Source organism: Vigna unguiculata, chromosome 6 (assembly GCF_037176805.1).
Source record: "Vigna unguiculata cultivar grain cowpea cultivar isolate G323 ecotype 2 chromosome 6, ASM3717680v1, whole genome shotgun sequence".
Taxonomy (NCBI): domain Eukaryota; kingdom Viridiplantae; phylum Streptophyta; class Magnoliopsida; order Fabales; family Fabaceae; genus Vigna; species Vigna unguiculata.
In genome coordinates, this window is record NC_140797.1 from 14,683,360 (window position 1) to 14,694,229 (window position 10,870).

Below are 10,870 nucleotides of genomic sequence, written 5' to 3' on the forward strand. Positions count from 1 at the left end.
TGAGGGGAAGAAAGAGACTGAAAAATAAAAGGGTTATCACAATCACACCATCAAATCAATCACAAACTTTAATAAACTTTACTCTAAAACCACCCTCTTACACCTTTAATCCACTTAAAGTGAACAACACAAACTTCAAAGTCTAATCCACTTGAATTCATCATCTCCCTCTCCCTTCAATCAACTTGAGGGCGAGAGCGGGGAAGAAATAGGGAAATTCTTCTATTTCTAAATCATCTCTGTTTTGTCTTGGTTTGAGGGTGATATAGAGATTACAATTACGTCCGCAATTTATTTTTCAGCTTAATTATAAAAATGATGTAAAAATATGGCTTTTGAAATTATTTTTACAAAAATAATTAATAACGAAAATTTGAAAATTATTCTAAAATAAGGTTTAAAAAGCAATTATTAATTATAAAATGTTTAATTACATTATTTTATAAATATTTTTTTAATAAATTATTTTATTTTCATTCACACATATTAATATTTTTTTCCTCAACAAATCAAATGTTTACAATGATAATTTTTAATCATTTTTAAAATAAAGGACAATTTGGTAATCTTGCTTTTCCTTGATTTAAATATAATTTTTAATCTATCACATCCATCAAATCACTCACAAACTTTAACAAACTTTACTCTAAATTCACCCTCTTACACCTTTAATCCACTTAAAGTGAACAACAGAAACTTCAAACTCTAATCCACTTAAATTCATCATCTCCCTCTCCCTCCAATCAATCTTAAGGGATCGAGGGGAAGAAAGAGGGAATTCTTCTATTTTTAAATCAACTCTGTTTGTCTTGGTTTGAGGGTGATATCAAGATCACAATTACATCCATTATTTCTTTTTGAGCTTAATTATGAAAATGATGTAAAAATATGGCTTTTGAAATTATATTTACAAAAATAATTAATAATAAAAATTTGAAAATTCTTCTAAAATAAGGTTGAAAAAGTAATTATTAATTATAAATTTTTTTATTATGTTATCTTATAAATATTTTTTTAATAAACTATTTTATTTTTATTTATACATATTAATATTTTTTTCTATGCAAATCGAACTTATACAATGATAATTTTTAATAATTTTTAAAATAAAGGACAATTTGGTAATCTTGTTTCTCCTTGATTTAAATATATCTTTTAATCTATCACACCATCAAATCACTCACAAACTTTAACAAAGTTTACTCTAAAACCACCCTTTTTCACCTTTAATCTATTTAGAGTAAACAACACAAACTTCACACTGTAATCCACTTGAATTGATCATCTCCCTTTCGTTCCAATCAACCTTGACGGAGAGAGAGGTGTAGGAAGATGGAAATTCTACTATTTTTAAATCATCTTTGTTATGCAAATATTTGAAGGTGATATAAAGATTACAATTATGTCCGCAATTTATTTTTCAACTTAATTATGAAAATGATGTAAAAATATGGCTTTTAAAATTATTTTTACAAAAACAATTAATAATGAAAATTTTAAAATTGTTCTAAAATAAGGTTTAAAAATTAATTATTAATTATAAATTTTTTTATTACATTATCTTATAAATATTGTTTTAATAAACTATTTTATTTTTATTTATACATATTAATATTTTTTTTCTACAACAAATCAAACTTATACAATGATAATTTTTAATCATTTTTAAAATAAAGCACAATTTGGTAATCTTGTTTTCCCTTGATTTAAATATAATTTTTAATCTATAATACCATCAAATCACTCACATTCTTTGTCTCCTTTTGTGCTAGAACGAAATTAGCCTTGCACACACCATAGCTAGCTCTTTTGTCTCTCATTTTTTGTAACCTTATTTGACCTAGTTTCTAGAAGCTAGGGTTAGGTTTTTGTAGAGACATCCTTAAGTATCTTTTATTTTCTTAGAGGCCCCTAAACTCTTCTATATAAGGGGTGCTCCTAGACATGTAAAATGGTTGAACATTTTGAAGTAAAAACACTCTTGTGTCTCAACCATTTGTGAGAGTTTCCTCCCTTGGGAGTGAATACTTTTAAGCCTTATCTTGCATAGCAAGTGGCGGCACACATCCACTCATCTTCAAGGTTGCCATGGCTTCTAGCCTAGCCTTGTAGTGGCGTGCTTCTCACATTTTTACCATTTCTTTCCTTTCCATTTTATGTTTTCTTCTTCCTTTAATTGTTCTTGGTTTTCTATGGTTTATGTGCTTTCCATTTCCTTTTTGTTTTGAATCAATCCATTATCTTCTTCTCTTGAGTTTTGTGAAAGGAACCTTCACATCTAGATAGCTTGCTATCTTAATGTCCAGTGGAGATTTCGCATAGCTTTCTTAATCAACTCACACCATATTCAATAATCTTAAAAAGGAACAAGATAATCCTTCATCATGTGTTCGGTGTCGAGGGAGTGTCGGAGCGTTTTGCTAGCTTGAATCCCAGGTACGGGAAGTTAGGGTTTTAGCTTCGAGTCATTATTCTGAACTGTGTTGAGTTGGTTGTTGATTTTTATGGTGTGATATTTCGTTCTGATGTGTAAGAGTGTATTGCATGTGTTGTTTGGCCGGAAAACATGGCTGTGCAGTGAAGAACAGTGGCGAGACCTGTTAATCTCGCCCAAGCGAGTCAACCTCGCCTAGGCGAGATGAAACAGGGAGCTCGCCTAAAGCTTTTGCGCGAAAAGTCGCCCAGGCGGCTCGCTCAACTTTTGAGCGAGCAGGCAACTCGCCCAAGCGAGAGGGATCTCGCTTAAGCGAGATCCCGTGTTGCTCATGCCCTTTGTTTTTGTACCCTCGCCCAAGCGAGAGGGAGGCTCGCCTGAGCGAGCACGTCTCGCCTGAGCGAGACCCCTCAGCCTGAGCGAGACGCTGGGCGAGACAGTGCTGTGATTTGGATGTTTAATGCTTCCCGAGTGATCCATGTTGGTTGAGTATGATTGTATGATGATGAACATGTATGTAATGGAACGTGAAGTATATTTTTGGCATGATTTATGAATTGTGGATGAATGGGTTGGTATGAGGTTTAGCGTGAGAAATGAATGTGTGGTTTGAGATTAAAGGAACATGATATTGACACGAGACTAGGCCCCAGACTCATTGGGGTGGTGATGATCAGAGGTATGGATTTGAGATGTGATTGATACGAGTATTAAACTTCAAGGGTTGATATGGAATTGAAAAATATAATTTAATATCCTCTTATTGCTGATTTATGAATGTTGGTCCGTGTCAGCGTGTAATTCCTTGGGGTCTCTAGGTGAGACCTCCGGGGTCGCGCTTCAGTGGTCGCGACGTAATTCCATGGCCCCTGCTAGTGGGTGTTCATGGTGGTGCCCCATCTGTATAACTAGGTAAGGATTCAAGGTAAGGTTGCATCCTGACGCTCCGAGGAGCCAGTTAGTCTCACTTAGAGCGGACTGACTCTTGTGGTGGGAGTAGCAGGAGGCTTGAAACTCATTAAGGGCTAACCTTGTGGTGGGAGAGATTTTGATTCATCGTAACACTGGTAACACATAGCTCAGGATCGAGCAGCTCAGGGTCGAGCAGGGGTATCCACCATAAGTGCAAGCATCCGCTGAATCCGACCGAGTTATACGTATCCGGATGAGTCGAGTCGAGTCGTAGTGTATTGAATGAAGAGTCATAACCTGTTTGGTTGCTATATGGATGAGATGATGAAAATATATTTGATTGCATGTTGAATATGTTGATTGGCTCTAGCTTACCCGTTTGTTTGCATGGTTGTGATGTATGTGGTTGTTCTTTCTTGCGATGATCATCAACTTGGTTGATGGGAGCAGATGGGCGAAGTTCTCGTGGTCAGCAGGGAAACGGTGATCCAGCAGCTTAGCCATCTAGGCTAGATCTCACGCTTCTTCTTTTCATGTTTTCTTTAGGGCTATGGCCCCTGTATTCGTAGTTGTTAGATTGTAAACTCTTAAGTAAACGGTTATCCTGCTTTTAGTTGGCATCGTGGTGTGCCTGGTTTTGTAGGGGTGACGTTATGAACCCCAGGACTGCATTGTTGATTTATCTCTGTGTGACGTTTCCTTTAATTTTATGTATTAAATTAAATGGGGCGTTACATTTATGGTATCAGAGCGGTCATTCCTTAGGTCTGTGGACTTGGGTTGTCCGCTTAGCTTTCTCTGTGTATCCCTGAGTGTTAGTTAAAATTCTTGCCTTTATCGAGCCTAACCAAGTGATTTTCTTTGTGCCAGTGGACTATGGCACCTCCTCGTAGGACTTCGCAATCATCCCAGGGAGACGTACCTGATATCGCCAGAGCTATAGAGGCGATGGTAACAGCTATGACGCAGCAGAGTGCTGCGATGATGCAGCAGCATGAGGCATCCATGCAGCGACAGGCGGCGTCGCTTGAGCAGCAGCAGGCAGTGATGCAGCAGATGGAGGCTGCGAGGGTAGCTGCTGAGGATGCTCATAGGCAGCATATGGAGGCCCTCCGCCAGATGGAGGAGAGCAGGACGACGACACCTGTGGTTGGCCCTGAGCCACGACCTGCGGTCAGGGAGTGGAGCTTGGAGGACTTTTTGAAGCACCACCCAGCAAAGTTTGATTGGAAGACTAGTCCTGACGCCGCAGACCAATGGCTGAAGGACTTGGAGCGCATCTATGACGCCAAGATGTGCCCTGCAGAGGACAGGTTGGCGTTCTCGGTCTATATGCTCACAGGAGAGGCAGAGCATTGGTGGAGCAGCACCAGATCCATCCTAGAGGAGAGGGATGAGCTAGTGACGTGGGAGGCTTTCAGGGAGAGATTCCTCTCCGAGTACTTCCCAGACAGCATCCGGTACGCCAAGGAGGTGGAGTTCCTCCAGTTGACCAAGGGAGGGAAGACTGTCACAGAGTATGCTGAGAGGTTTAAACACCTCAGCCGTTTCTACACACTGCCACTGGATAAGGAGTGGAGATGCCGTAAGTTTGAGAACGGCCTCAGGGGAGACATTCGCTTGATGGTGGCACCCTTGTCCATCAAGGATTTTGCTGCTCTGGTAGAGAAGGCCAGGGTAATGGTGAAGATGAAGCGCGAGGTGGAAGGCCAGCGCCCACCGCAGTCACAGCCGTCCCAGAGGTTTGGTGGACCATCTGGGTCCAGGCCCAGACAGGAGGAGCGGAGGAGACCGTATGATAGACCACACCATCAGCCTCAGGGGTCTAGGAGCTTTCCTCCGCAGCAGGGTCGAGTTCGGTGTTACTCATGTGGAGGACCCCACCCGAGGTATGCGTGTCCACGTAGGGAGGGTTACCGTCGGTGCAACAACTGTGGCAAGGAAGGCCACTTTGGGAGAGATTGTCCCAACCTTGCCAGGGCAGCGGCACGCCGTCCAGTTCAGGCACCCCAGCAGCATCAGGGGAGGGACAGAGGCAACAGGCCTCAGGCGACGGGCAGAGTGTACGCCATGTCAGGAGCTGAGGCATCAGGCTCAGGTAACTTGGTTATGGGTAGTTGCATGATATATGGTTCTTCTTGCTGTGTGTTATATGATTCTGGAGCGACACACTCTTTTGTGTCTAATGCATGTGTGGAACGGTTGGGTCTGCCGGTGCGCGAGCTGCAGTGTGAGCTTGCGGTGTCTACTCCGGCGTCGGGTTTGGTCAGGACGTCGTCCTTGTGTGCTAGGCTTCCAGTGGAGGTAGAGGGGCGCAGGTACAAGGTGAACTTAATCTGCCTACCTCTACAGGAGTTGGAGGTAATCCTAGGGATGGATTGGCTCTCTGCCAATCGCATCCTGATAGATTGTCGGGAGAAGAAGTTGTTGTTTCCCGACTCAGAGGAACCTGAGTTGGTGTCGTCTCAGAGTGTTAAGAGGGAACTACAGGACGGCGCGCAGTGCTACATGATCTTCACACATATGGAGGTGGAGAGGGGAGAGACGACGTCGGTGATACCAGTCGTCCAGGACTTTGTGGATGTATTTCCGGAGGAGATACCAGGGTTGCCTCCCAGTAGAGAGGTGGAGTTCTCTATCGATCTAGTCCCAGGAACAGGCCTGGTCTCGATGGCCCCATATCGCATGGCTCCGGCAGAGTTGGTAGAGCTTAAGAAACAGATAGAAGACCTGATGGAGAAACAGTTCATCCGACCCAGCACTTCACCTTGGGGAGCACCAGTGTTGTTGGTGAAGAAGAAGGACGAGAGTTCACGCTTGTGTGTGGATTACAGGCAACTGAATAAGATGACTATCAAGAACAAGTACCCGCTCCCGAGGATTGATGACTTGATGGATCAGTTGCACGGGTCATCGGTGTTCTCGAAGATAGATCTGCGATCGGGTTATCATCAGATTTTGGTAAAGGCTGACGATGTACAGAAGACAGCCTTCAGGTCGAGGTATGGCCACTATGAGTATGTGGTTATGCCGTTTGGTGTGACCAACGCCCCAGCAGTGTTCATGGACTATATGAACAGGATCTTCCGACCCTTTCTAGATAAGTTTGTCGTGGTCTTCATAGACGACATCCTTATCTACTCCCGGACTCAGGAAGAACATGCAGAACACCTGAGGTTAGTGCTCGGTGTGTTGAGAGAGAAGCAGTTGTATGCCAAGTTATCCAAGTGTGAGTTCTGGTTGGACGAAGTTCAGTTTTTGGGGCATGTGATATCAGCACAGGGGATTGCAGTGGATCCAACGAAGGTCGAGGCAGTGGTAAGATGGGAAAGCCCTAAATCAGCCACAGAGATCAGGAGCTTTATGGGGTTAGCAGGATACTACAGGAGGTTCATAGAGGGATTCTCCAAGATTGTGGCACCTCTGACTTTGCTTACCCGGAAGGACCAACCCTTCACCTGGACGGATAAGTGTGAGGAGAGTTTTCAGGAACTGAAGAAGAGACTGACGAGTGCTCCTATACTTGTGATCCCGGATGTCGGAAAGCCGTTTGAAGTTTACTGCGACGCGTCTCATCTTGGACTTGGTTGCGTCTTGATGCAGGAAAAGAAGGCAGTGGCGTATGCTTCACGACAGCTTAAGGTACATGAGCGTAATTATCCCACTCATGACCTGGAGTTGGCGGCTATAGTTTTTGCCTTGAAGATCTGGAGGCACTGTCTGTATGGTGCTCAGTTTCGGGTGTTCAGCGACCACAAAAGTTTAAAGTACTTGTTTGATCAGAAGGAGCTGAATATGAGGCAAAGGAGGTGGATGGAATTCCTGAAGGACTACGACTTCGAGCTTCTATATCATTCGGGAAAGGCAAATGTAGTGGCAGATGCTTTGAGTAGGAAGACGGTACACACAGCACATTTCATGATAAAAGAGGCAGAGCTACTAGAGAAGTTCAGAGACATGAGGCTACAGGTGGAGTTGGGGTCCGAGTCCATTAGGTGTAGTACCCTTATTATATCTAGTGACTTCTTGGGCTCGATCAGAGAGAGGCAGTTGTTGGATGCTAGTCTGAACAGGGTTAGAGAACAGCTTGGATCAGATGAGGCTAGAGACTTTGCTGTGAGTGATGATGGCATACTGAGGTTTCAAGGCAGAGTATGTATACCAGATGATGCTGAGTTGAGAAAGTTGATCCTTGGGGAAGGACACAAGAGCCGTCTTAGCTTGCATCCGGGCATGACTAAGATGTACCAGGACCTCAAGGAAACTTTCTGGTGGCAGGGGATGAAGAAGGATGTGGCAAAGTTTGTATCCGCCTGTCTGACGTGTCAGAAGGCGAAGGTGGAGCATCAGAGACCCGGTGGCGTTCTACAGTCGTTGGAGGTACCAGTGTGGAAATGGGACAACATCTCCATGGACTTTGTGACTCATCTTCCACGGACTTTTAGAGGACATGACACCATCTGGGTGATAGTGGATCGGTTGACCAAGAGTGCACACTTTTTGGCAATGAACTTGAGGATGTCCATGGCCAAGTTGGCCCAGCTGTACGTCAAAGAGATTGTGAGGTTGCATGGAGTACCCTCGAGCATAGTTTCCGACAGAGACCCGCGATTCACGTCCCAGTTTTGGCAGACACTACAGAGTGCTATGGGTAGCAAGCTCACCATGAGTTCAGCTTATCACCCTCAGACCGATGGCCAGTCTGAGAGGACGATCCAGTCGTTAGAGGATTTGTTGAGGACTTGCATATTGGATCATCTGGGGGCTTGGGATGAGGTGTTGCCTTTGATAGAGTTCACCTATAACAACAGCTTTCACGCGAGTATTGGCATGGCGCCATACGAGGCTCTTTATGGCAGGAGGTGTAGGACTCCTCTTTGCTGGTATCAGGATGGAGAAGCCGTGTTGGTTGGACCCGAGTTGTTAGCATAGACCACCGAGAAGGTGAGGATGGTGAGAGATAGGATGTTGGCTTCGCAGAGTAGGCAGAAGGCTTATGCGGATCGCAGGAGGAGGCCTTTGGAGTTTGCAGCAGGAGACCATGTATTCTTGAGGGTGACCCGAACCACGGGCGTGGGAAGGGCCCTCCGCTCAAGGAAGCTTTCACCCAAATTCCTTGGCCCGTATCAGATCATGAGGAGGATTGGACCGGTGGCCTACGAGATAGCTTTACCTCCACAGTTGGCGAACCTTCATCCAGTGTTTCATGTGTCACGGTTGAGGAAGTATGTATTCGATCCGGCTCACGTGTTGGGAGCTGAGGATATACAGATCAGGGAGGACCTTACAGTGGAAGTACCACCCATCGCTCTTGAGGATAGTAAGATTGAGGAACGTCGTGGAAAGACTGTCAGTCTTGTCAAAGTCATCTGGGATCGGAGGACGGGTGACTCGACTTGGGAGTTAGAGGAGGACATGAGAAAATCACATGCACACTTGTTTACCTGGTAAGTCTTTATTTTCAAGGTCGAAAATTTTTCTTGTTGGGGAGAATGTAAGGCCCATTTTTTTTCTTTCATTTCTTTTCAGCCTTGTAGTTGGGCCTAAGGCCGGCCCAAACATGTAAGCCCTTAGGTCTACCCTAAAACCTAGGGTACCCTACACTTTCAGAAACTTGGTCCTTGCCTTGAGCTGCAGCCGCCACACATCTTCTGCTAGGGTTCCGCCCCCACTGTTGTTGAGCCAGTTCGAAGCTATCCTCTACTCCTTTTCTTCCATTCGCTCCTTGAGCTGTTGTGCTCGTGTGTTCGGTGTCGAGGGAGTGTCGAAGCGTTTTGCTAGCTTGAATCCCAGGTACGGGAAGTTAGGGTTTTAGCTTCGAGTCATTATTCTGAACTGTGTTGAGTTGGTTGTTGATTTTTATGGTGTGATATTTCGTTCTGATGTGTAAGAGTGTATTGCATGTGTTGTTTGGCCGGAAAACATGGCTGTGCAGTGAAGAACAGTGGCGAGACCTGTTAATCTCGCCCAAGCGAGTCAACCTCGCCTAGGCGAGATGAAACAGGGAGCTCGCCTAAAGCTTTTGCGCGAAAAGTCGCCCAGGCGGTCGCTCAACTTTTGAGCGAGCAGGCAACTCGCCCAAGCGAGAGGGATCTCGCTTAAGCGAGATCCCGTGTTGCTCATGCCCTTTGTTTTTGTACCCTCGCCCAAGCGAGAGGGAGGCTCGCCTGAGCGAGACCCCTCAGCCTGAGCGAGACGCTGGGCGAGACAGTGCTGTGATTTGGATGTTTAATGCTTCCCGAGTGATCCATGTTGGTTGAGTATGATTGTATGATGATGAACATGTATGTAATGGAGCGTGAAGTATATTTTTGGCATGATTTATGAATTGTGGATGAATGGGTTGGTATGAGGTTTAGCGTGAGAAATGAATGTGTGGTTTGAGATTAAAGGAACATGATATTGACACGAGACTAGGCCCCAGACTCATTGGGGTGGTGATGATCAGAGGTATGGATTTGAGATGTGATTGATACGAGGATTAAACTTCAAGGGTTGATATGGAATTGAAAAATATAATTTAATATCCTCTTATTGCTGATTTATGAATGTTGGTCCGTGTCAGCGTGTAATTCCTTGGGGTCTCTAGGTGAGACCTCCGGGGTCGCGCTTCAGTGGTCGCGACGTAATTCCATGGCCCCTGCTAGTGGGTGTTCATGGTGGTGCCCCATCTGTATAACTAGGTAAGGATTCAAGGTAAGGTTGCATCCTAACGCTCCGAGGAGCCAGTTAGTCTCACTTAGAGCGGACTGACTCTTGTGGTGGGAGTAGCAGGAGACCTAAAACTCATTAAGGGATAACCTTGTGGTGGGAGAGATTTTGATTCATCGTAACACTGGTAACACATAGCTCAGGATCGAGCAGCTCAGGGTCGAGCAGGGGTATCCACCACAAGTGCAAGCATCCGCTGAATCCGACCGAGTTATACGTATCCGGATGAGTCGAGTCAAGTCGTAGTGTATTGAATGAAGAGTCATAACCTGTTTGGTTCCTATGTGGATGAGATGATGAAAATATATTTGATTGCATGTTGAATATGTTGATTGGCTCTAGCTTACCCGTTTGTTTGCATGGTTGTGATGTATGTGGCTGTTCTTTCTTGCGATGATCATCAACTTGGTTGATGGGAGCAGATGGGCGAAGTTCTCGTGGTCAGCAGGGAAACGGTGATCCAGCAGCTTAGCCATCTGGGCTAGATCTCACGCTTCTTCTTTTCATGTTTTCTTTAGGGCTATGGCCCCTGTATTCGTAGTTGTTAGATTGTAAACTCTTAAGTAAACGGTTATCCTGCTTTTAGTTGGCATCGTGGTGTGCCTGGTTTTGTAGGGGTGACGTTATGAACCCCAGGACTGCATTGTTGATTTATCTCTGTGTGACGTTTCCTTTAATTTTATGTATTAAATTAAATGGGGCGTTACAGATGTCATCCTTTCCCTCTCCCTCCAATCAACCTTAAGGGAGAAAGAGGGGAAGAAAGAGGGAAATTCCTCTATTTTTCATTCATCTCTGTTATGCAATGGTTTG

The 10,870-nt window shown here is 44.6% G+C and overlaps 1 protein-coding gene across 1 annotated transcript; it reads left to right on the forward strand.

The window, feature by feature from the left end:
* The first annotated feature begins 4,447 nt into the window (after positions 1 to 4,447).
* Positions 4,448 to 10,542, forward strand: LOC146885548 (uncharacterized). The gene is made up of 6 exons (XM_085674983.1): positions 4,448 to 5,444; positions 5,790 to 6,049; positions 6,653 to 7,059; positions 7,387 to 7,498; positions 8,477 to 8,695; positions 10,480 to 10,542. Exons 1-6 carry the CDS (start codon positions 4,448 to 4,450, stop codon positions 10,540 to 10,542), a joined length of 2,058 nt encoding a protein of 685 aa, XP_085531109.1.
* Positions 10,543 to 10,870: the final 328 nt, after the last annotated feature.